The sequence below is a fragment of the Boleophthalmus pectinirostris genome, unplaced genomic scaffold (genome assembly GCF_026225935.1).
Source record: "Boleophthalmus pectinirostris isolate CB_2022bp ecotype Guang Dong unplaced genomic scaffold, ASM2622593v1 HiC_scaffold_14, whole genome shotgun sequence".
In the NCBI taxonomy this organism is placed as follows: domain Eukaryota; kingdom Metazoa; phylum Chordata; class Actinopteri; order Gobiiformes; family Gobiidae; genus Boleophthalmus; species Boleophthalmus pectinirostris.
In genome coordinates, this window is record NW_026571047.1 from 9939989 (window position 1) to 9967044 (window position 27056).

Consider the following 27056-nt stretch of genomic DNA (forward strand, 5'->3'; position numbering starts at 1 on the left):
ATACAATCTTACAGCAATTTGAATGTTGCCATGGTAAAATGTAATTGAGAATCAATCTAACTGGTGTTGAAAACAAATAAGAACATGGACACAATGAAGCAGAAAGGCTGAGACTTTGATCTCTCTACGTGGACCAGACATACAATAGCATCCTATTGGCTTAATGTGGCTTACTTATTCTTATTTTATCTTATATTATTTTATTGAAGGTTTGATTTAATTAAAGGGCCCATCTTACACTATGTTATAATGTTGTTTCCTCACAAATCCTGCATATTTAGGTTGAGTTCTTAAATTATTATTCTTATTATTAAATTATTCACTTGTAGCAATTTTTTGCAGCCAGTTACACAATGATTTACCAGATTTTAATGCCAGATGCCCTGTCAAACATACTGTACATGTGCAATGACAGTAGGTAGAATACAGCGACCCTCTCTCCAAATTTCCACGAAAAATCATTGTGTAAATTATAAATCAGAGCAACATTTTGTATTGTAAAGCTATCATAGTAATATCACTAAATGACGCTTGTTAAGTGCATTATGGGAAATGTGGTCCCTTTAAGTGTATTCTAGATAGAGACCTGTTGGAGATAGCATTGGGTTATTGATCTTTGTAATGAGCTGATAATGTGGTGATGGAGTTTATCTGTTTAACCTGGTGGAAAAGATTGAACTAAATGGAAGTCTTCCTGGCTTGTTACTAGCCCTATGTTGAAAGTGTGAGGACAGACTGTGAACTATCAGATTTATTGTCTATGATAGCCTTTTACGGCTTGTGTAACCTTTGCTCTTCTGTGTACTGTATCATGCGTCATCTGTCATTCATAAATGTAAAGTTTATTAGCTTTATTGAAAAACAAAGACCAGCATTTAAGATTAAGTACTACTAAGAAGGAGGCTAGTAAAATTAACCCTCATACAGTACAAGTGAAAACAGCTGGGAAGACTTAAAATGGTAAAAATGTGGCGCTATATCAAGATTAATACCTGCTACAAAGTTCTCAGTGTTCCTGGTGATGAACTCATAGTACATATTGTCTTCTAGGATTGTAAATCAAATACTAATCAACACCAAAACTTAAGTATCAAAACAAGATACTAATTTCAGTAGGAGTCAATATTAAAAAAGTCACATTCACAGGACAGAAATTAACCTTTCATGAATAGCTTTAGAATGAGCTTGAGCTGTATCAGTGCAAGTGTAAGATGACATAGACTCGTATACGCCCATGGACCACAATGGGATCTACCTGGACAAATGAGGGATCACATACGTAGATATTAGACCACGCAGTATGGTAAAATAAAAGAAAGAACTATGATTTAATGCTGAAAATCACATTCTATTGTGTGTGTTTTTTTTTTATTATCACTGTGGTATCAAAATTGGTATTGAGTATCAAGTGTATTCCTCAGTTTTCGAAATTTTTGTGACAACACTATTATTTACAGAGATATTTTCAAACTACGCCAGCTGCATAGAAAGATTAGTTCAGCCTATCCTTCTTATCTCTCATATTGATTTAATACACTCTTAAAGAATGGACTTCTTTGACATAGAAATCTACCCATAAATCAAAGTCAGTCTACTTCAGTCTGAAAATATTAAATGTTACTATATATTCAGACACCTTTCTCATTTTATGCATAAAATAGAAGACATGGGTAAATAATTAATGAGCTAATTTAGAGTATATATTATTAAATTGTAGGCAGTTTGTAGTCATTTTAACATGAAATCAACATTGAATTCATGAAAACATGAAATCAACATAACACTGAAATCAATTTATTACCTGTTTTGTTTTCCTCACAATGTACACTATTAATCAGCTATAATGCCAAATAAAAGTTTCACTATGCCGCTTTTTGAGGAGTCCTTCATCTTGTGTCTATGGAGATGACTTTGCTTTGAAATGTTTCATAGTATGTCGTTAAACGTATCTATATTGCATTTATTCAATCACAGCTGTCTTTGTAGCTAGAAAATACCTTATAAGCATGCATATTAAGCACAGTCACCATCTGCTTGTCTTACCTGAAGATCAGTGTTGTGGGACTGTGGAACTTTTTTGTGGAGGACCCACCACAAAACAAGTTACTTAGTGCTTGCAAGCTTTAAGTCATTTTAGAATGTTGTTATCTCATCGAAAACATACCTGGAGTTGTGTTTTGTTTCACTCATACATGTGCAGGTTCACATTGTGATGTCATGTAGCGGTCGTTTTCAATTTAACAGCTATATTTTACCTTTTCCTGGGTAGAGATTGGTCACTCCATTCCAGTCCATTCCATAGAGTGTTTTCTAGATGCGAGAAGAACACAGCCTAAATATGAAGGGTTTGTGTGTTAAATGTGCATACTTTGGATAAGACAGAGTAAATATTATGTTGGAGCAATATGAAAAGAAAAAAGGTGAAATAATAAAACTATCTGTACTTTTAAACAGTTTTGTGTAAATACTTCAGTTTCATTGAGAGCATGCTTGCCTTTAGCCTGTTTTTGTTGTTCTAGACTTGAGATACCAGCAGTCAGAAGGTTATACGGCCTGCCACTGTGGCTTTAAAAGTTGTACATTAACAAGTGGGTTGTCACTTAGTACAACGTGAAGCAACTAGACAGCAGCGGGATTTCTCCTATAGCACCTCCTTCTAAAAGAACAACATGTAACCTCAACAATGGAGTATCTATTGTGACTTTACTGGACATTGAGACTACAGCTATAAGGGACATACCTTTGATAATATTTCTTCAGCCTGTGGATAATATTGGTTTTAGAATACATACTCGTAATGTGCTTAGGAGGTGGTTGGCTGAGCGTGTGTGCGTTGTGGATTCTGGTGGCAGGGTCCAGCAGCATCAGGCAATGTTTGGATGGAATAATGATCAACGTGATTCTCCTCAATGACAAAGATGTGCCATGGAGCCTTGTGTATGTACAAGAGGAAATCCAGAGGGCCATCAAGAAGGACGCCAATATCAACGCTGCAAATGGTAAAAAAACAAAATGAAAATAAAAAGACAGGAAATTGCATTATATTGTATTAAGGAGGGAAACTACAGGCAAAACCCTTAGTCAGTTTGGAATCTTAGTATACAAGCTTTTATGAAGAAACAACAAAATTGCCCATTCTGCACTGACCAAAAGCTGAAAATTTTACCAACTTGCAGTCAGTGAGTTATAAGTCACATTAACTTCAAAGGCTTTTATTTTTTTTCAAACTGCATCTTTGGGGGACATAAGAATGACCCCAGTAGCACCTTCATACACCAAACTTTACAGTCTTGTATTTCACAAGATTTTGACGAAACACAGCTAGAAGGATTTTTTGATACCTAATTACAAGTGTGGTTTAATTGTAACTCCAAAAATTTAACAGAATTTGAATTTTTAGGCAATTTTTCAGACTACCCAAAACATTTTTTTTGCATCTAATATGACAACAGAATGAATTTTCCATATTGAGATTCATATGTCATGTGTTTTTTTACACATATTTTTTATATGAAAACTTTAAATGCTGAAAAACCTACACTTTCACATTCATCAAAATCAACTACAACAGCATAAGTTTCAAATAGTTACAGTCTCCCTAAATTAATTTTTTTTTCTTGCCATACCTCACCTTTGTCTCGGCTTAAGGTGCACTGTGCAGAAAACGAACAACATTAATGCTTATCTTATTGTGCAATACTGCCTATTCTAGTTTTTTCTTTGTGATTACATACCTAAAACTGCACACTGTAGCCATTTTGCTAAAACATGATTTAGAAATGTTTTTGTCAGCTAGTACACAATAGTAGAGATTGACAGGAGCCAATATTTTCAGTTTTCAAATTGTTAAAGTATCCCTACAGTATTGGTCTACTGGTCATAAATCTCTAATACAGGCTGATAGTCACGGGGGAATTCATGAAAATCGTGCACTTCTGGAAAAATTTTAGATTTTTGGCAGGGTGTTATTTATGGGCCTAGGGTTTTCAAAAATCCATGGATACAAGTTGGGGTATGCCCCCTAGTGGCCAGTGTACACACACACACACACACACACACACATATATATTTTTATATATATATAGAGAGAGAGAGAGAGAGAGAGAGAGATGAGAGAGAGAGAGAGAGAGAGAGAGAGAGAGAGAGAGAGAGAGAGAGAGACTGTACTGAAACTGTACGCGAGCCAGAAGTAAGGAGGCCGAGGACTAGTGAGTGTGGGAACCACTGTCCAGGATGAAACATCCAAGCTCCTTGAGTACATCAAGGACAAGGCCCCGACAGATGGTAACATGTTCAATATTATTCTTTAAGATGATCATATGGGTTTAGAGGCCTGAATGGTCTTTATACAATGTGCTGTTTCATTTCAGAGATATGGTCAGTTTTTCAAGCAAAAAGTGACCATTACAATAAATATGACATGAAAATGGCCTTAAAATAGGAAGATATTATTGAAATCACATTCCTTTTATCAAGTCAAGTTATTATACAACAATTTAAGACAAAAGGAAGGTGGAATACAACCTTTTCTCTTTTCGGCGGGGGCCATTTTGGATTTTATGTACACCAGCCACTAGGGGGCGCACCCTAACTTGTATTCATGGATTTTTAAAACCTTAGGCCCATACCTAACACCCTGCTAAAAATCAAAAACTTTTCCAGAAGTGCACAATCCTTTTGATATTTCACAAATTCCCTCCCTACTAGAAAGATTACAACAAACTTTTTAAAACACTTTAATGTGAAGAAGTAACTGTAAAAAAGGTGACTACACAGCTCTCTTATAGGTTTGTGGGTGAGTCTGTAGTAAATTTAGATTACATAATTTTGGAAAAATCATCCTACATATTCGCCCAGAAATATCGGCAGAGCTCATTGGCCACTGGTTGCTCTGGGTTTGAAACAATCAGCATCAGTATCGGCCATAAAAAACATACAGTCGATCTCTACACAATAGTTCCATTAATTCCAATAGAATTTTAAGCAATCATGATTTAAGAAGTGTATTCAAGTCTAAAAAAACAATAGTTACTTAATTTCTTTCACATAACATTGTCTCTCAAGGTTTCAACTTCAGTCTCAAGGCCAACTTTGCTGGATTTGACACAAATTACTATAATACAAAGGGCTGCCACAGTAGCGCATGTGAAGGAGTGGCTGAGTTCACAAATTTGACGGTAAGACATTTTCAACCTCCATAATTATTCTCTCTTATCATAATCACCAATCATTCATAAAGCCGCAAACTGACAGAACACAGGGCAGCTGGGATGTGCTGTGCTAGGACCCACTTGCACCTATGCTACCTTTACAATGGTGAAGTGAGTGCCCATTATTATTATCAATATATTGTTATCATTCAACAACAACAACAAAAAAATAATAATAATAATTTGTGTCTTTTCTTTTACCAAGTTTGGAGTTGGGTATGAAGACCCAGACTCCTTTCCTCTCCGCAGGCAGTTTTGGTCTGTCCTGTGACAACACCAAAAACCTCCAACGTCTACTGCCACCAGCCAAGAAGGTCTCCAGCTTCTTCATTGAGTTCTGGAACTATCAGGACAAGATCAAATCTAAATGGCAAAAAGCATACGTGTATAAGAAACTGAACAACACTGAGGACTGCTTTTGGTTAGTCATATGTACAAAAAACACTCTTTTCCTCCACTCCATATATATTCTTCATGATTAAAAATCTCAGTTTGACCTAAAACCAGCAGTACTCAGCTACATTTACTTGAGTAACTTTTTAAAGAAATTGTACTTTTCAGAGTACTTATCTAGCAGCATACTTTTACTCCTACTTGAGCTGTATTTTTATTGTAACATTAACAGGACATAAGAGTACACTTAATTGAGAGTGAAAGTTTTGGTTATTCTTCCCACTGTGAGTACAAGTGACAAAAGCATTATATAGTTTGTTTCTTGCACTGCTGCTTCAGATAAAGGTACTTTTTGTGCACAAACACATCTATCTATGGTTGCTCTACCCACATCTGAAAGTCAGCAGTCCAAACTGTGTATAGTTCGATGGTATTGTAGGCTGATCTAGGGTGACCAGATTTTCAAAATCAAAAACTGGGACATCCCTGGTTTGGGTTAGTTGGTAAAACGAGTGCGAAAATTGTTATGCACACGCCCATTGATGACTAACATGAGTCAGTATAATCACATTTTCTTTGTGTTTTGGTCATTTTTAAGCAGCTTTTCTTTACCTGAACAAGTGACAATTTACGCCTCTTTTTACTGTTGGCAGGTGTCACATTGGTCAAAAATAGGGAGACCTGGGACATTTCTTGTTAAAACTGGGACAAATCAATGGTTTTGAATAAATCTGCTGGTACAGGGGAGACACGGCTCAAAACTGGGACTGTCCCGGGAAAATAGGGAGGTCTGATCATCCTAGGCTAATCTGGCATATATTAAGTCAAACAGTTTTTGTTCAACATTTTAACAATTAGCTGGGGTTAGCCTACATGTCAGTATGAACCAATGTTGACTTAAGATATTATTGCCATGCTGCATATTAGCTAGAATAGACCATAACATTAACAGATACACCATAGAAAACAACATTAAACAATATACATGTGTCTATTCCTATGTCTGTAATTTAGCTTTACTTTGCTTATTTGGTACTTCTGACTGGTTTCAAATCAACTCAAGATGCTACATGCTAATTTAACTAACAACCATCATCACGTTAAAATCTGTTTGGACTAATTGAAGACGGCGTCTACAGCTTTACTGACCATTTGAACTCAAGTTTCTCTCTTTGTTGTAGAGTAAAAATTGTAAACACTTAGCTATTTTTCACTTTGTCTGTGTTTTGACAGGTACATCAACGCTCTGGATGCAGACGCTACAGATTTTGTGAAAAACATATCCAAGGAAGCTATACGCAAACCGGAGGAGCTCAAATATGAGCTTGCCATTGCCAACAGGAAAAGCAACCGTGAGTCAACATTTTTTTTTTTTTTATTTTTTGTACTTTACCAGGAAATATCCAAAAGGTTAATTCATAAATGTCAACGTGGTATTTTCAATTATTAACTAAACCCAAGAACTCATCGTATTACAACATTTATTTTAATAGTTTAAAATTTTTACCTTCATCTGTATTAATTCAAATTGGCCAATAAAATGCTGTGATTTCATCTGACACCCACTGTATTGTACTCATACAGTATATCATTGTATTTTACCATGAAATATCCAAAAAATTCCATAGATGGTGAATTCCAAAATGTTGAACCTGGTATTTTCAATTATTAACTAAACTCAAGAACTTGTTAAGGGTGAGTATTGCAGATCCCAAAGCAAACGCAGAGAAGGCTCAGTTCAAAAGTTCAAACATTTATTAAACAATGGTTGTTTCCAAAGGCAGCAGGGACCTGAGCAAGTATTCAAAAAAGTGACAAATCTGTAGCAGAGTTTCAAAAATAACTGGCAGAGGTTTAGTACTGATGTGTTATACAGAATAACCTGGCAGAGAAGTGGAGTGAGAGCTGGACTTTTATAAGGTGACTATGGTGGAAATGGGAACAGGTATGCCTCTCTCAGCTGCAGACACACAGCTACACACACGAGCCCCACAAGAGAGAAAAAAAAAAAATAGTGTTAGAATTCTGCAGAATTCTAACAGAACTCACTGTATTATTCACTGTAATACAACAATTTTGCATTTTAACAATTCTCATTTTAGCTGCCCCCCCATCTGTATTAATTAATATTGGCCTATAAAATGCTGTGATGTTATCTGAAACCCAGCAATGAGCTTCCTAAGCAGCGGCAGCACTCCAGACTTGAATGACTAACTGATCCAATTTAAAACTTCAAATATAATGTTACATTTTAATCACAGCAATATTTCAGGTTTAATGATCTGAAAGGTATAACCATTTTATTTTATTTTATTACATTGCAGCCTGAAACAACTGACACTCAACCAAACAGTTCACTGTAGACTACCTTCAGATGTTACATCATATAATCATTAATCTCCAACAATTAAAGCAGTAATGAAATATATTGAAAGAGTCCATTGGGTAGTGCATGAGCGCTTGTTTATGTCTTTCCCAAAAGAAAGATGAATTGTCTTCTGCCTTTCTATTTTGGTGATTCTGTACTGGACTTGATGGCCTTTTCTACCATTGCTGACTGTAGTATGATTATGTATAGTTTTCTTGTGTTTGTGTTTGCAGTGTTTATCATGTGTGGATCTCCAGCAGATGTGGAGGAAGCCAAGAGAGGCATCCCAGAGGCAGATCACAGCGATGTCCTCTTCTTTCTCATTGACCTTTACAAGTTAGTGCACCATCACTTACGCAGACTCCTGTAAATCTTGCTTATAGCTGCACAATATTGGAACTTGTGAGATATATATATATATATATTGTACTACTGAAATTCTGTCAAAATATATTTTTTTTTAAAAAGTCACAGTGACAAAACCAGGAATAAATTAAGGCAAATTTTAGACTTAATGGGTCCATATTACTCTATTTCCTGATCTATTTTATAATGTTGTTGCCTCATCAAAACATAGCTGAAGTTTTGTTTTGTTTCATTTTTATACGTTTAACACATATATCCTGCATGTTTAGGATGATTGTTCCCTCAGATTGAAAACACTCTGTTCTACTTTGATGTCATTAGATTAAATTAGATTAGATTAGAAATACTTTATTATCCCGAAGGAAATTCATTCATCAAACTGTCATGTGGTAATAGAGGAAGTGATGCATGCATTTTGGGCTTTGGAGATGTAGCCATCCTAATAATGCAGGATAAGGTAACATCACTCTACCATGGCTAAATACTCACAAGAGTCAATTAATAATTAATAATAATACCTTTAATAATAATAAGGGAAATAACTGATTAAATCTGCTCAACATATTTATAAAAGTATTAAAACTATTCACTTTAATTCACTACATAACAGTAAACTAAAGTGATTCTTCCTTTTTGTATTCCTGCAGCGATGAGTATTACAGGAACAAAACATCAAGTCCACAGATGAAAAATGTGCTTGTTCTAACAATGCCCAATATAAGGAGCTACAACATCAGCACAGACCCAGAGAACACGGTAAAATACTTAAACTTAAACACATACAATCATTTAAAGTGCATATGATATGTTTTCATATTTTTTAATGAATAGGTTACTTTATTTGGTGGGATAGTACCCGTACCTTACATTAGTCAATTGTAAGTTTTCTGAAGAACAGTATATCTATGTCATTAGTGTATACAATTCTGTCCAAACTGCAGGGACAATTTAGGCACAGTCATGTTTCTATTTGTCAAAAATGACTGTGTAAATTTGACAAGCTTTGGCCCATTGTCAACATTATATTTGCTAGGTAACAGTTATGAAATTGCTTCTACATATGTCACACTTGCACTTTAAATTATGAGTAATACAATAACAGTATTTTTATTCTCTCCTTCAAAATCATAGATGAACGACTACATGGCTACTTACCACGATGCAGTGCTGTTTATTGGTGAAGTCATAAGAAAGATTGCCCCAGAGCCTGATTTGAGGATGATGAATCCCATTCTTAAACCCAGTCTTTTCAGAAACACTTCTTTTAATGGTACATATATTTATTATTATTATTATTATTATTATTATTATTAATCAAAAAGTGGAACTGAGCATTAAATCCACTTTGGCCACTACTAAACTGTATATGGTATTTGAATAGCATTGTCTACTGCTCCTAGTCATGTTTTGTACATCTGAGTGCACACTACGTACGTCTGCAGTTTTCTGGTCAAAAAATGCCTAAATCTAAGTTTGTGCTGTCTTCAGAGGCCATTTGGTGTCATCAGGTCTTTCTGATTACAAACACCAGGCTGCAGGGGTAGAGTTTGAAGTGTGGATGCCTGTAAGACCAATCACACTGTTTCTTGTACCTCCAGACCGGGCCTTTCCTCTTTCACTCTTTTATTTAGTCCTGCAGGTACTGCCAATTTTTGCAACTTTATTTGGAATGTGGTTGTGGGAGGTGTTTAACCCCACTTTAGTAGTTACTTTAAAAGTGGCCCTGTAGAACTGATTTAAGTATTAGAGTGTTGTTAGAGACAGCAGCTATTTTTGTTTGTGATGATGTGGGTCTTTTACAATTACAAGTTTATGTGGTTTTGTGAATTTGCAAAAGTTACAAAACCTGAAGTGTAATAACAATATTTTGAAACATGAAACCTATTGTGAATATATACACAAGCAACTGACAAATGTTACCATACATTGCAGCTCAAAAATGTAAGTTTTAAGCTGTTAATGTTTTCTTGTTTCTTAAAATTAAAGGGGCATCATGTATATTTTTAAGTGGAGGGCCCGAAAGCTTATTTTCTTCAGTTTTTTGCCTAGAAATTTTGTTTGGTGACTACCAAAATAAGTATTTAATTTTTTATATAGAAATATCTGTAATCAAGTAGTGTTGTTGTCACAATATTAAAATTTCAAACTCAATTTCATTGCTGAGGAGTAGACGCATTACTCAATACCGAGTTCAAAACCATGATGATAATACAAAGAAAAAACAATCTTTATTTAGACAATAAATACAAAGTGGTTTTTAACATTAAATAACAGTGTTATGTTTATTTTCCTCAGTCATTCTGGTAGGTTTCATAGTGGTCCAGTTTATATCTGTTTCTAGTCTATGTGTTTACTCTTGTTCTGATACAGCTCTAGATCATTGTAAAGCTTTACAGGAAAGCTTAATTTCTGTCCAGTGAATTTTATTTTTCTAATATTGATACCTGCTTATATCAGTTTTGATGCTAATTTTAGTATTGATTAATATCGGATTTTCAATACTTTTGATAAGCCTCTAATGGAGTAAACCAAAGATAAATGTATACCATTCTCTGAAATGATCTCATCAAGACATTAATAGTTTAATCAGACAAGCTGGTGAAAAGTGGCATAATGTAGCTTTAATTGTCAAATGTTTGGACTTTACAGGAACAGCTGGAAACTACCTTCTGGATTCGAATGGGGACAGAGATGTGACTTTTTCCATTATTTACACCACATCAGAAAACAAAGTATGATTTTTACATTTTAACAATATATAGCCTGCTTAATTTTGAGTCAGTTAAACATGAAATCTCTGTATTTATTAGAAGCTTCTCTTTGTTTTGCAGTACAAAACTTTATACACTTTCGACACAGAGACACTATACACTGCTGCAATGGATACAGACCCGAACTTTATTTGGGGCAAGAGACTCCCAAAGTCAAGTCCAGACAGAGGTACAGACCAATCTCATTTCTAATTTAAGTTTCACACATTATTAAAATGAAAAGTTAAATACAGCTTTGCTAATGGTTTAGTTTTTTGTCGCGATTTGAAACTCGATTTCCATACTAAGGACTAGATTTGATACTCAATACTGATTCTTATACTATGATGATCATTTTTATTTAGACAATAAAATTTCAGCATTAAATTGTAGTATTTCATTTTATTTTACCCTGTGGCCTTATCTGTGTAGTCTCTCATCCGAAGATTAGTCTATGTGCTCTTATACTTGTTCTGATACAGCTCAAGATGATTCTAAAGCTATTCAGGAAAGGTTCATTTCTGTCCTGGAATTGTGACTTAAATGATGTTTTTGATGAATGAAGTTTTGATACTGGTTTTAGTATCGGTTGGTATCTGATTTTTGATACTTTTAACAATCCTATAATGTTTTCAGGGACAGATACTGAGGACATCATAGTGACTGTACTGGCTGTGACTGTGGTAGTTGTAGCCACAATTGCCTTCATTTTCTACAGGTAAATGACAAATCTTATCTTTACACAGTCACAAAAGATAGTGGAGAGCTTTTTACTGCTACTAGTTAGACAGGAAGTGTTATTGTGAATTAAATTTCCCAGTTCATAAATTCTTTAATATTGTTTTGTATTTCTTTTCATCCAGGCAGAACAGGAAAGAAAGACGTCTGCGAAAGACCTGGTCCCACATAAACTCTGATCTTGTCACTTTGCTGGAGGGCAATGAACATAATGTTGTAATGCTCAAGGTAGATAATTCATTACACATTTCCAGAGGTGCATAGAGTAAGAGTGACATTATATACTTAAAAGATTATCACTCAAGTACAAGTGAAAAGTAGATCAATTTAATGTAAACACAAACTTCAAATAATATTTCAAATCTGGTATTTACAAAGAATAGACCACAAAATATATTTAAAAAACCTAAATCATATTTGAAGGAGCAGTGAAACACAAATCAAATCAGGGAATTACCTAAACTGTAAAATATTACTCAGATAATTACTCAAATAGGAGTAAAAGTATGTACTGATTGTAACTGAATACTACCCACCTCTGCACATTTCTAACAAATGCTGTAACAGCATAGCAATTCTTCCCTTTCTTTTATAGATTGAAAATGAGAGAAAAAACAAGAACTTCAAGATCCGTAGAGCCCTTTATGACAAAAAGGTATGACAGCATAATATCTAATGACTAACTACACCTCAATTACCCTTAATAGCATGAGCAGTGACTAATAAAGACTAAGGGGTTAAAGATTTTAGTTTATTAAGAGTGATTTAGATTAAAGGTGACTGATGGAACTGATTTTTACTGCATTAAAAGCATGCACTAGTTCATTTGAGTAGTTTGTAGTGTTCCATAGTTATTTTTCCTTACATACTTTATGAATTCTGAGCATCCTTATTATTCACACCGTCAAGAATTTAAGAGCTTTTTACAACTGCCACAGGGTAGAGCAGTGTCTACACATCACAGTAAAGCTAACAACTAGCATGCTGACACATGCACTTCTTTATTACTGGACGCTTTGTAATGCTTTAGATGCAGACAGTACACAGCAGTTGGACTGTATCTGGCTCAAACTGAACTCACAAGACTACACCTGCAGGAGGAATTCATGCAAATACAACTATTTATGCCGAAAAAAAAAATACTAGCAAACAATGTAATTATATAAAGGCAGAATGTGAATCATGAGTTTAATCTGCTTTTTACATATAAATACCAAATCTTCAGCTAACTCACTCACTAAGTTCTCCTCTCTGCTGTTGTCCTATTCTCTTAATCAAAATAAAATAATTATTTGACTAATACAGATTAATCGACTAAATGACTAAAGATTTACAGCCCTACACAACAGATAATTTTGACCTCAAGAGCTGTTAATGCAATGGATCCGTACTGGACAAAGACAGATTTTGCTCAAATACATGGGAAAAAAATGTCTATATGGCTTTTAAGTTTTTGTTCACGCTCTATTAAGGTTAATGAAAGTGAGGTCATTATAAAGCTTTTCCCATTATCAATGCACTTTTATATCTTTTTTTCCTTGTATATCTTGTTTTAGATTGTGATTCTGAAGGAGTTGAAGCACTTGGATGGGAACTTTGATGAGACCCAGAGGATAGAGTTGAACGCGGTAACATAATAGGCTAACACAGACTTCCTGAATCATATTATTGATGCTATTGAAGTTAATGTCAGATCCTCTGTCCAGCTGCTTCATATCGACTACTACAACCTGACCAAGTTTTATGGCACGGTGAAGTTTGACCAGGGCGTGTTTGGAGTGTTTGAGTATGGAGAACGCGGATCTCTCAAGGTACAAATGGCATGAACTGAATACATCCCCATAGGGCAGGCTACACAGTCCAGTTCCTAGAAAGACCATTACCCTGCCCCTACACATTCTTATAGGTTACTTATCTTATCTGAGTTAGACATCGACACGCTGCCTATAACTTGCATATGTAAGGAAAAGTGGGAAAACAAGGTCATCTGGGCATATTTTCGCATAAACAATACACTATCAAACTTGCAACTAACCAAGATATATATTTTTATATTGTTCAAACGTATGAATGAGGGCTACAGTGACAAATAAAAAATAACTGATTATTTTTTAATATTCCTTAGAGGGTCTGTATCACACTATTTCATTATCTATTTTATAATGTTGTTTCCTCATCAGAAACATACTTCGAGTTGTGTTTAGTTCCATTTACACACAAACACTGCATATTTGAGAGTTCTTCTCTCAAATACTCTGTTCCACCTTGTAATGTCATATGGTATTACAGGAATCGCTGCATGACATCACAAGATGGAACAGAGCATTTTGAGCTTTGCAGATGTAAACAGACTAATAATAAAGGGTTACTCAAACATGTGTGAATGAAATAAAACATAATTCCAGGTTTGTTTTTGACTAGGTAACAGCACTATAACATGGCTTAAAGCTCAAAAATATCTACCTTTTAATTGTTTTCTCTAAACAGACTCTAAAATATGCCATTTGCTGAGAAACTGGTTGTATTATAAATACAGCATCTGTATTAAATCAAAATTAGAAAAAAAATGAATGTGCGATTTTTTTCTTTCTTTTTACAAGTCATCTATATCAACAATGCTTCAGTTTGCATATTTAAGCTTTGGTTAAATTCTAGAAAAAATATTCAAGTTAAAATTAAAATGATTGTTTTTTAAAATTGGTAACTGAATGCCCTTGACTCTGTTCATGAAAAGAAAACCATGACATTTTCTTCATCTTGTCCTTTTGTAGTATGTGCTCAATGACAAAGTGTCCTACCCAGAGGAGACCTTCATGGACTGGGAGTTTAAGATCTCCGTCATGTACGACATTGCCAAGGTTAGCCATCCTCATGTGGAGCTTTCCATAGGGAGCACCTTATATAATTCAAGCCAGTGCCATATCTTATGTAATGTTTGGTTAAGGGTGTGAGAATAATGGAGGATATAATGGTCATATGCAACTGACACACACACTTTCTCTCAAGAGCAACCATATGAATATACTGGCAAGATCTGAATAGGGTTTTTTGTATAACTTCTTTACTATTGCACTTAATTTTTTAAAATTTATTTAGAGCTTCACTACGTAACTTTTCTGAAGGGGGGTTCACTACCTGCTTGTCATCATGGAGATATGTTATTGCTTTGCCTAAAATGTCCTACGTTATATAGTATTAAACTTACCAATTTTGCATTTACTCCATTACAGGTGTTTTTTTATTGCTAGAAAATATTTTTGTAAAATAGTGTGAGTGAGTCCACAGATCTGACAAGTAACTTGGCCTTCTTGCCTCCATGGAGATAAATGTTTATATTTTATACAGTGGAACATTCCAAACAAAGCAACAGCACCTTTAAAGGGCCCACATTACGATATTTTCTGATCTATGTTATTATATTGTTTCCTCATCAAAACATCCCTGGAGTTGTGTTTTGTTTCATTCACACATGTTTAAAAATCCTTGTTTACAAATCCTGCATATTTAGTTTAGCTCTCAAAAGGAAAACACTCTGTTCCACCTTGTGATGTCATACATACATATGTAGTAATACAAATAGTGCTCCACTGTGTTTTTAACCTCCATACAGCTTTACTAGAATCATTTGGATAATTTCAGTCCTTGAATTGTCAATCTCCATTGAACTAAATGAAAAAAGACATCACAAGGCGGAACAGAGCATTTTGAGCTTTGGAGATGTAGACAGACCAATAATAAAGGATTACTCAAACATGTGTGAATGAAACAAAACACAACTCAATAATAACAATATTTGTTTTAATGACGTTTTCAATGTCAAAGCAGGAATTGATGAAAAGAAAAGATTATGTTTATGCATGTAGTGTATTATTTTTGCCAGAAGAGGGCACCAATAACCAAGTTTAGTTATAGCTGTGCTTTCAATGTCTCTCTCTCTCTCTCACACACACATTTTGTCTTCTTTCAGGGCATGTCCTACCTCCATGCCAGTGAACTCCAGGTCCACGGGCGTCTCAAGTCCACCAACTGTGTAGTGGACAACCGCATGGTGGTCAAGATCACTGACTTTGGCTGCAACACATTACTGGTCCCTGGCAGAGGTGAAGTTTGGATTGGCCTGATTAGATAATGTTCATAGAATAGGTTGTGTTTATGTTCTAAAATTTTATGAGGTCATAATTTTAAATGGAGTGCTTACATAACTCTAAAGGAGACTCACTGTTTTTGAAAGAAATGTCAAAATGTATAATCCACAAATGTTTAGCCTTATCATTATTTTTATTTGCTTGGAATTGGTTTCACAAACTTGCCATGTTATTTTTATGACTTCAAGTCAATTCAGCTGACAACAATCATGTCTTTGGGGTTGAATAATGGTACCACTTTCTGAAGCTATTGTAGAAAAAAATATTTCTCTTGCGGTTATTTATACTGACAGAGAAGACTTGTGCCATTTTTTGTTTGATGTGGATATACCCAAAATGTTTTAAGATATCACAAAAAGATACAAAATGGATTTTAAGCTGTTTAGATGTTTGACAGTTGACAAATGCTAGCTTACTTGTGACTGTAATTTTATGTGGGAGAGACTTTTTAAGCACACAAATAATCTCACCTATTCCAAGCAAGCCAGCTCTTTTTGGTCAGATTGTGTTAAAATAAATCTTACCATATATTAAGTCTAACTTGTTTAATTGAGTATTAGTAATCAGACATTCTTACATGAACAACTAAAATAATCTTATCATTTACATGTTGTTTTACTTCTGTTCAGATTTATGGACTGCACCAGAGCATCTGAGGAAACAGGGCACATCTCAAAAAGGCGACGTGTACAGCTTCAGCATCATTGCGCAGGAGATCATCTATAGAAAGTGCACTTTCTTCACTGAGAGCTGTACAGACAGAGCAGGTAAAGAATATTTATACATACCTACATGTTCACAAATATAATATAACCTCTCATACAATCATTAGTATTGTTTTGTCTCTTATAGAAAAGCTGTCTCGAGTGCAGTGTCCAGGGGTGACAGTCTTCAGACCTGATCTCAACTTTAACACAGACTCAGAGAGTGAGTTAGAGGTAAGTTTGATTGCAGTGTACAGTGTAGTATTGGCTTATTTTGGTGTTCCAAACAAACTGTTGTGAGAAATGGTAACCGACTTCTTATAGGTGTTCACGCTGATTAAAAGCTGTTGGGATGAAGACCCAGAACGCAGGCCAGACTTTAAGAAAGTGGAGAACTGTCTGGAAAAGAGTATTAGGTAACCTGCAATGCAATGTATTTTTATATTACTTCAACATGTTTTATTTTATTTTGGAAATGCTACCACCATAATAATAATTGTTGGTGTAAGCAACCATAATAAAACAGTACAGTTACAGCAGGGTCTCTATAAACTTTTGTCACTGAGGGCCACAAACATATTCAAAGCGGTCGGGCAGAGATAAGTGGTCAGTACAGTGGATTCTTCAGATGGCTACATTTTTACAAAGTTTTGACAGATCCACCGTACCCTTAATAAGGCTTGGAACATATGTTTAGGTTTATTATAATGCAATGTTTGTTATTGAGATAATAATGGTAGATTTACTTAATTCTACTTACTTAATACAAATTACATTAATTAAAATGTTATTAATACTTAATGAAAATTGCCCCCCAGGCCATAGTTTGGACATCCCTGGTTTAACGTGTAGTATAGTATAGCAACTGACGCTTGTTTTATAGTATGTTCTTAATAATGTCATATAAACTTCTAAACAACTGGGAACCATTTTGTACATGCATTGTTATATGGTAAATTTATTAAAAAAGAAAATAAGGATAACTCCTTGTCTATTTAAATTTCTAAAATTCTAAAACAAACTGCAAAATTTGCTTCAAGACATTTTTGGGGGATGCAGTTCAAAGCTCTAACATACGTTTTGTTCATTGTAAATTGCAATATTTATTTATCTAAAACTTAATATTAGAAACAAATCTATTTCCTTTTCAAAACTGCAGAACTGATAATAAGACTCTTATTACTTGCATTTTCATGAGTAGCAATGGTACTTGCATTTTGGGGAGATTTTTGAACCCTACATATGAGCCGAAGCTGTGGGTGGACATGGGTGTAGGTGATAACAGAACTTTTTTGAGCACTCAAGCCTCAAATGCAGAACAATGTAGGATTATTCAAACATCCATGAATCCATCGAAATACAAACCAAGTAAGCTAATGATGAGGGTGCTCATAAAGGTCGATTTTACATAGTATGTCTTCTTTAAGTGTGCAACATAATACTATATATTTCAGACGAGATTTGAACAGGGGGGTTACCGTAACCCAATTTTTACACCAACTTTGATTACTATTCATTACAAGCCTATGTACAATGCAATTTTATCAGTCTCATGAGTGCTGTATTGTCTCTTCCTTCTCTCAGCAAAATCCATAATCATGACAATGAGAGCTACTTAGACAACATGATTCGACGCCTGCAAATGTATTCAAAGAACCTGGAGAACCTGGTGGAGGAGAGGACCTCGCTGTACAAGTATGAGAGGGACCGGGCCGATAACCTCAACTTCATGCTTCTCCCAGGGTACAAACACATGGTGAAATTAATATTAAAATTGATATATTTTTGTGCTTTTCATAGTTTTGCAAGTGGTGGTTTGTTAAGAGAAGATGGAAATTACTGCAAGTAGAGCTAAGATTAAAAGGAATTCCTCTATACGTCATTAACACACAAAATTCCACCCAAAACACAGGAACAGTTTGCATGAAAGGAACTGATTAAACCTTCATTTAAAGTGCCTATACAAGTTGTACTGTTCATTTCACTAAAACGCTTGAACTGACCATTTCCACAGAGTCATGTAGGTGGTATCCAGCCAAAAGGTTACGCTGTGTTTCTTTAAACAAATGAACATGTTATCTGTCAAATCTTAACTAACCATGGGTGATGAGGAAGTAGCACCATTACCAAAGCTGTTAAAGGGCATACTGTATGTAGCACTATTTCTGATCTGTTGTAATGTTGTTTCCTCATGAAAACATGTCTGAAGTTGTGTTTTATTTCATTCACACACACATAACACACAACCTCTGCAAATTTAGGCTCACTTCTCTCAAATGGAAAACACTCTTTTCCACCTTGCCATGTTCTGTGGTAATACAGAAAGGGCTCCATTGTGTCCCACTAGAAAAAAGTAAAAGGTAGCTCTTAATTCAAAAACTACCACTTGATGACATTGCAAGGTGTAACAGCATTTTGAGCTTTGGAGATGTAGACAGACTAATAATGCAGCATTGCTCAAACTGGTGTAAATAAAAAACACAGCTCCAGGTTTGCTTCAATATTATAACATGGCTTAAAGATCACAGGAATGAATTTTGTGTAATATAGGACCTTTAACAAAAATGTAAAAACAATTCCAGACAAAATATCTTCAATGGTTAAAAGTTCTCAAATTGCACAATCAATAGGAAGGAATGTGATTTGGCCTTTTGTTTACAGTATGTTTTCTAGATTAAAAGTAGGAAGTAAAATTATATATTTCAACCAAATTTTCAAACTATATTTAATACTTTATTTTTTTGCAGAATCTTTAATATAATAATGAAATACAGACTAAGGTTGTTTGTGTATTGCTGCAGACCGGTGGTGAAGAGCCTGAAGGAGAGTGGCATGGTGGAGCCCGAGCTGTATGAGGAGGTCACCATATACTTCAGTGACATCGTGGGCTTCACCACTCTGTGCCAGTACAGCACCCCCATGGAGGTGGTGGACATGCTCAACGACATCTACAAGAGCTTCGACAGCATCGTGGACCTCCATGATGTATACAAGGTACATGCAACATTTTGTAATCACTATAGTTTAAAATGGAGCTGCAGGACAGGGCAGAATTCTGTGGTGGAATTGGCTTTTTATACTACACAAAATGGACTCTTGTGAGCTTTAAGCCATGTTAGAATGTTCCCTCCTGTAAAACATACCTGGAATTGTGTTTTGTTTCATTCACATGTGTTTGAGTAACTCTTTATTCTTACTCTGTCTGTATCTCCAAAGCTCAAAATGCTCTGTTCTACCTTGTGATGTCATGATGTGGTTGTTTTTAAGTTTACAGCTACCTTTTACCCTTTTATTAAAACAGATACCTTTTATCAGAACAGGCTGAAATTATCCAAATGATTCTAGTGAAGGTGCATGTATTTTAAAAACACAGTGGAGCACTTCCCGTATTAGTGTATGACATCACAAGGTGGAAAAGTATTTTCCATTTGAGAGAAGAACTCCATTTAAATATGCAGCATTTGTATGTAAAACATGAGTGAATGAAACAAAACACAACTCCAGGTCTGTTTGTGATGAGGAAACCACATTATAACAGAAAAAAGCGTAATTATGAAACAAAAACTGGCACAAAGTTCAGTGTCTTCTCTAACAATTTTTGCACAATAGCTTAAAGTGGTGCCATTATTCAACCTTAAAGACGTAATTATTGTCAGTAGAGAGGAAGTTTACTATGACAACAATAAGGTTCAATGTTTGTGGATCATAAGTTTGCGTATTTCTTTAAAAACAATCAATCTCCCACAAAGTCCCTGCCCTTCATTTGAAAATGCTAACTAGAGGCACTGCTCATCTTTTTTGGTTGAAGTCAAACATCTAAACCTGATCACGCTTGTATTGATGACAGGGTTCTGAAAATGTGCTGTTTAAATCAATTGTGTGTTTTTTCTTGAGTTTTCAAGTCTAAAAACTTATTTAGACGTGTTTCTGTTTGCTCATGCGTGCAACTCAATAACAGGCATTTGAAAATAGTAAGCAAAGCAAAAACACTTCACAATTAACAAACCAGTGCTCAAGTAGGTGTAATTATTTTAAGTAGTTGCATTTGTATTTAATAATTTAAAAACATGAATTACAAAAACATTCTTCTAAAGGGAGTTATAAAGTGATAGATTCGTGTTATTTAATTACTTTGATTTTGCAAGGGTCGTGATTATTGATGATTGGAAAGCAAACTCTACTTTTATTTACACATATTCTTAAAAACTATTATGAAATCTACATGTCCTTGCAGCCCTACTTTTCAAAAAGATGCTATTTGGCCCGTCCGACCAACACAATCACTCACGCACACACCACTTTCAATTTTCAACAGGCAATGTGGGTGAAGTGCCTTTCATAAGGACACAGTGGCAGTTTTTGTGACTGGTGACCCCCCTGTGGCACCTGATTTTTCCCAGCAGTCTTCCATCCAAGTTCTGGGATTAAGCTCATCCCAGGCTGCAATAAAAGAGCTAAAAAATAATCTGCTTTCTGCTTTCACTTTTTGGATTTGTGTAATTTTCAACCAAAATCAGGGTCTATTCAAAACAAAACTGTCATTTAAAGTGTTGAAATATTTAAATCTACAATAATATTTTATATCAATAGTTAAAGCAGAAGTAGCTGAAAAGAATGAGCCCAAAGAAAGTTGAATATAATAATGAACAACATATCATAACATACAAATGTATGAATGTCAGTGCATATTTTATGTGCTTAACAGTACAAACATGAGTATTTCACACACACAAAATCTACCAATGCACAAAAACTAATGCTCGTGCCATCTATTGACCTTTACCAGGCTGTAAGAAAAAAGCACAAAATGATCTGCTTTGCATTTATCATATCGGAAAAATGCACAAACACAAAATGTTGCCCTTTTATGATAAGAAATGTCATTCAAAGGGTTAAAATCATAAAAATTATCAAAATTGTTGATACCAAAACGTAGAGCAGAAGTGTCTAAAAAGAATGAGACCAAAAAAAGTAAAATAAAATAATGGACAAAAAATTCTCCTGAATGTCCAAATAGTGTGCACATTTTATGAGCTCAATAATGCTACTGACAGTCTGAACACAGTTACTGATGGTCTGCTGTGGTTGATGAGCAGAGAGTTTAAACATCCTCCAAAAAGCCACATCCTCTCATCCCCACCAAATTTTATCAACTGATGAAAAGTATATGTGACAGGGTTAATTTCATAATAAATGATACCACACTCACATCTGCCTCACCCACTGACCCACAGTTGGTTTAGTCTTTCTTCCAACAAAAAGAAATATGTCTTTTAGCGGAGCCACATCCAGTGGAACAGTGCAAAGCTGAAATAGTGAATGACATGACAGAGGGGTATCTGTTACATAAGGCTGAGTTGTTGTACAGTTGTATGGAGTATTGTATGACTGTAGTCCTATATCTCTCAGTGTTTAAGCGGAGAGAAATGCTTGTCTGTAAAAATTGCAATAATTTTCCCAAATTGTTCAACCGTAATGTCAAGAGTATTACCATTCCAATGTCCATTCCACATCTTTATAGCTGCGCATATGGTTGAGTTGTGACCTTCTGTCTGTGCTCAGGTGGAGACTATAGGAGACGCCTACATGGTGGCCTCCGGGTTACCCAAGAGGAATGGGAACAGACACGCAGTAGATATCTGCCACATGGCCCTGGACATAGTGACCTTTATAGGGACGTTCCAGCTCCGACACATGCCCGGCATCCCAGTCTGGATACGCATAGGGGTGCACTCAGGTACTCTTATGGAACTACTATATAAGAGAGCATACTTTAGTAAATGTATAGTATGTTTGAGTTTGAAATTGAAATGGAGGGGATAGAGCTCCATGAAGGTTGATCAGGCTGATAAGGTTTGTGGTTAGTATCTCTACAATTACTGGGCCTACTATCATGAAAAAACTGTCAGGAATTAACAAAACAAAAACCTTTCGGTCCACCACACCTGTTTCTTTCCATGGAATGTTCCGCAATATGTTTATCTGCATGGAAACAAACATTTGAAGCCAACAAGTCAAATGTAGGTCAGATCTGTGGAAAGGCTAGCCCACTCACAGTAAGAACTGATTTTTTAAGACATTTTTTAACATCAAAAACACCTGTAATTGAATAAATGCAAGATAGATAAATCTGTGGAACATTTCAGGCAATACAATTAAAAAAAAAAAGTAGATTAAGATTATAATATTGTGGACCTATATTGACTATTTACTTCAAAGGCCCATATTACACTATATTCTGATCTATGTTCTAATGCTGGTTCCTCATCACAAACTTACCTGGAGTTGTGTTTTTTCTTTTTTCTTTTTTTTCATTCACACATGTTTAACACACAAACCCTGCATATTTAGGTCAGATAAAGAAAAAGAGGTAGAGCGCTTCACTGAGTCATGAAAGAGTAAAAAATAGCAGTGCAGGTGCTCTACAAGGGCTAAAACAGTAGTCTTTGAACAAAAAGTTAACTTTACTGGAAAATGCAAAAATGGGCAAGGTACAACCCCAAGGCACTCCGACTTAATATATTAAAAGTCCTTTATTGCATGAAGGGACACTAACGTGTTTTGACCAGCAAGATGGCAAAGACTTTGCCCTGACAAAGACCATCTTGCTGGTCGAAACGCGTTCTGTTTAAAGCCTGCATATTTGCGCTTTAGGAATTCTTCTCTCAAACAGAAAACACTCTGTTCCGCTTTGTGAGGTCATACAGTGCTCCATTGTGGTTTAATCATTTCAATAATTATAATTCAGCCCTGGAATTAACAATCTCTACTGAACTAAAGATAAAAAGTAGCAGTGTCACTATGTGACATCACAAGGTGGAACAGTGCATTTTGAGCTTTGGAGATGTAGACTGACACAAATAATAAAGGTTTACTCAAATGTGTGAATGAAACAAAACACATCTCCAGGTATGTGTTTGATGAGGTAACATTATAACACAGCGGGAGTCAATTTTGCATAATACAGGACTCAAATATTTAAATAATCAGATTATAGAAGTCAACCTATTATCTTATCTTGCTGTAGGTCCGTGCGCAGCCGGTGTGGTCGGGGTGAAGATGCCCAGATATTGTTTATTTGGGGACACAGTGAACACCGCGTCCCGGATGGAGTCGACTGGGCATCGTAAGTATACTAATCTATGTATCTGTAGACATATTTAGCCCATCCATATTGTGTTTGTGTAATCTGTTTAGGTCTAATTTACACTGCAGTGAGCAAACATCCTGAGTAATTATAGACATGGCCATTCATTGTAATTAAATAAAGATATGTAATTTTCCAGCTCTGAAGATCCACGTCAGTCAGCCTACCATTGATATTCTCAAAAGGACAGACTGTAAGTTTGAGTTTGAACACAGAGGGGAGACTTTTCTGAAGGTAAGCATGCTGCCTTTATGTAAAAATACAAAACAATAAACATGGACATACTGTATATGTAAAGCTGAACTGGACTTGTGTTGTGTTTTGAAGGGTAAAGGAACAGAGACGACGTACTGGTTAACCGGGGAAAAGGGAAAGAACTATGACCTCCCGACTCCGCCCACAGCGTGAGTCAGACGCTTACATAATGCTGATTAAATATTTAAATCTCTGCTCTCAGTCAGGATCCTTGGAGTCTTGGTAATGGCAGGAGCAGGAGAAGATTTAATGATGCAGTATAACAGGGAAGGAATGTTACTGCAGAATTGTTTTGGAGATTGTACTTGTAAAAAGCAGCAGTTAAAGGGACACTGTGTAACTTTTATGGTGGTGGGTCTGCTGCCTTGTCTTCATGTAGAATGCTTTGAATGTTTCACAGTGTGGTATTAAACTTATAATGCCAAACCTGGTCGAGCAAAAACATCTCCTAGAAACAAGCAGACCATCCACGGAATGTTACATAATTCACCTTAAGTTTATTCCAATATTTATCTACTTTATTTTTTAAAAATCTGCTGTTCAATCTCATCGCTTGAGATCAATTTGAGCTTCTCGTATTCGTATCATTCTGTGATAATTTGTTTTTTCTCCTAAGGCTCCCTTAGGAGCAAGAGATAAGCTAAAAAGAGACAAGACATCACCAAGACAAAGGAGGTTGAGTTGAGATAATCAGTTGAGCAATACTTGAAAGGTGGGATAAACAGAGGAGATCTCATAATTGTATGCCCCTGATCTCAATTATGTCTTGGTTATTTTGAAGGAGAATTAAAGAGAATAACATGAGATGAATCTGAGACTTTTATGAGACAAATCTGAGACCTCAAATAGTGAGCTGTGAGAGACATAACTGAGATAGTGCTTCCATGTAAGGATATCAAATTGAGACATATTTGAAAGCAGCACAATATATTTCATTTTTCTCTTAGCTGAGATCAAGAACAGAGACAGCTGTGAGAGAATTTAGAGAACTCATGCAATGCTGACTGTGAGACTTATTTCTCAGGAGAGACATTTGAGAAGAATGAGAAAACCACTTTGGTCTCGATTAGTGCTCATTCATATCTAGGAAATGTAAATGTGACATAAATGAGATCTCATCTTCACTTTTGCTTTGCTATGGGGCTACCTTCTGGTTGTTGGGCGCATGCTTAACTGATTTAGGAGGGTGTATAATTTAAATATCTTTTCCATTTTTCATAATGTTAAGACACACATTTTCAAAATTAGCTGTGTGCATGTCTAGTCCAGTACAGCTTGGGTTACTTGGGTACAGTCCAGCACTTTACTCCATATTGGAAAGACCAAAGGGCAGTTTCATAAAGGATGTATCAAAGTATGTGTGGTTTTTTCCACAGTTTAACTTTATAGTTTAACTTGAGTAACAGAGCTTCAGACAGAGCAGTGCCTTCAGTAGTGTCACATCCCCGGGCAATGTTGGTGACATCAGCTGCAAAGTATCAATTGTAGTCACGCAACAAGACACCAGCCTAGAGTTCATTTATCCCTCCTGTTCCCTGCATTACCTTCACCCTCTTGTCATCACTAAGCCTGCCACAATAATTACTACACTGATTTATCATTCAATACATGATAGATGGAGCATTAAGTTTTGGGGGTCAGTATTTATCGTAAGTACTTTTTCTTATTTCTAGTGGGAATATTTTTTTAATATTAAATATTATTGTTTATCGCCAGTTTTTTTACTTAATATATTGAACTTGGACACATCACCCCTGTCCTTAGAGAGCATCTTTGAGTATCTTGAAAAGAGTTATACAAGTATTATGTGTTGTTATTATTATTTATTTAAAAAATGTGTTGCCATGACAGGCCTAGTCATCAGCCTCTTGTCTTCCTCCTCCTCAGAGAGAACTTCCAGCGACTGCAGCAGGATCTGGCCCACATGATCGTGGAGTGTCTGGATAGGCGCTCCACAGGCTCCATCAGGAGGAAGAAACCCCTGCTGAGTCAGAGCAGCGCAGGGTCCCATGAGGAGCAGGGGCTGGGCTCTGAGAGCGAGCAGCCAGAGTACCTCCACCTGGTCACTGTGGACAACACACTAAGCACTTTTCTCTAGAACGTCCACCAAAGACTCAAGTGTGCTGAAGAAGACAGGACTATCAGGAGATATTTGAACCAGGGTGACTTAAACACTCCATACAGTTCACATTAAAAGCCATTATATTTTTGTGTATACTGATTTCATGCAATCCACTGCTAACGTGAAAATACCAGTGCTACATTAGAATTTAGATAAAGATGATCACTATGAATTTATGGAGCTCAACGGTGACCGCCAGCTCTGGTTTTGTTTTTTGTTTTTTCTCATAAACTTTTCAAAAATTACAATATTAAGAGTTAAGGGTAGTAAGTTAGTGGCAAAAAATAATTTTTTTTCTTCTGGATCCAGATGGTGGGCGGTCGCTTTTGGGCTCCATACTACTCTTAAGTTAACTATGTCTAGTCCCAAAGGGAGGAGTTTTGGAGAGAAAATGGCCTGCCCTTGTTTACTAGCAAGCAAGTACCATCAAATTGAAAATGGCTTCTGGATGGGAAGCCACTGGACTGAAATGTCTTGCTTGCAGAAACGGTGTCCAGATGACACACTGAAACCTTCTTTAGATTGAACCACGCCCGGATGAATGAGGAATTACAGCACTCTGTACATGACAGTATTTCAATACAGGCTTTGTATTGGACGGTATTGGCACAGTGCCAGTTTATTTCACTGGGTCTGGAAAAAGCAGTACTTTTTATAGCCTTGAGTTCATGATTTGGTTGTTTTTGAATTGTTTTTGTTTGCACCCATCATCCCACACATAATGAAAATAACCAGGAAGAAATAGTCTGTCTCCAAGTCTCTAAATCTATGTACAGCTATACTAATATATTCACCTAATCACTGTTGTTTCACCCTGATCTTTTTCAAATTTCCAATTCCAGGACTATGTTACTGCTG

At 35.7% G+C, this 27056-nt stretch overlaps 1 protein-coding gene across 1 annotated transcript; it reads left to right on the forward strand.

Annotated features, from left to right (window-relative positions):
• Window positions 1-2683: 2683 nt before the first annotated feature.
• On the forward strand, window positions 2684-27048 carry gucy2cb (guanylate cyclase 2Cb). The gene is made up of 27 exons (XM_020924217.2): window positions 2684-2999; window positions 5065-5177; window positions 5254-5321; window positions 5416-5631; window positions 6837-6955; window positions 8205-8307; window positions 8985-9093; window positions 9469-9607; window positions 10987-11069; window positions 11169-11277; window positions 11724-11805; window positions 11951-12053; window positions 12421-12480; window positions 13382-13453; window positions 13532-13636; window positions 14597-14683; window positions 15793-15925; window positions 16600-16737; window positions 16823-16908; window positions 16999-17090; window positions 18259-18417; window positions 19476-19668; window positions 22237-22411; window positions 23702-23800; window positions 23961-24055; window positions 24149-24225; window positions 25964-27048. Exons 1-27 carry the CDS (start codon window positions 2798-2800, stop codon window positions 26172-26174), a joined length of 3228 nt encoding a protein of 1075 aa, XP_020779876.2. The 5' UTR covers window positions 2684-2797; the 3' UTR covers window positions 26175-27048.
• The last annotated feature ends 8 nt before the right edge of the window (window positions 27049-27056 follow it).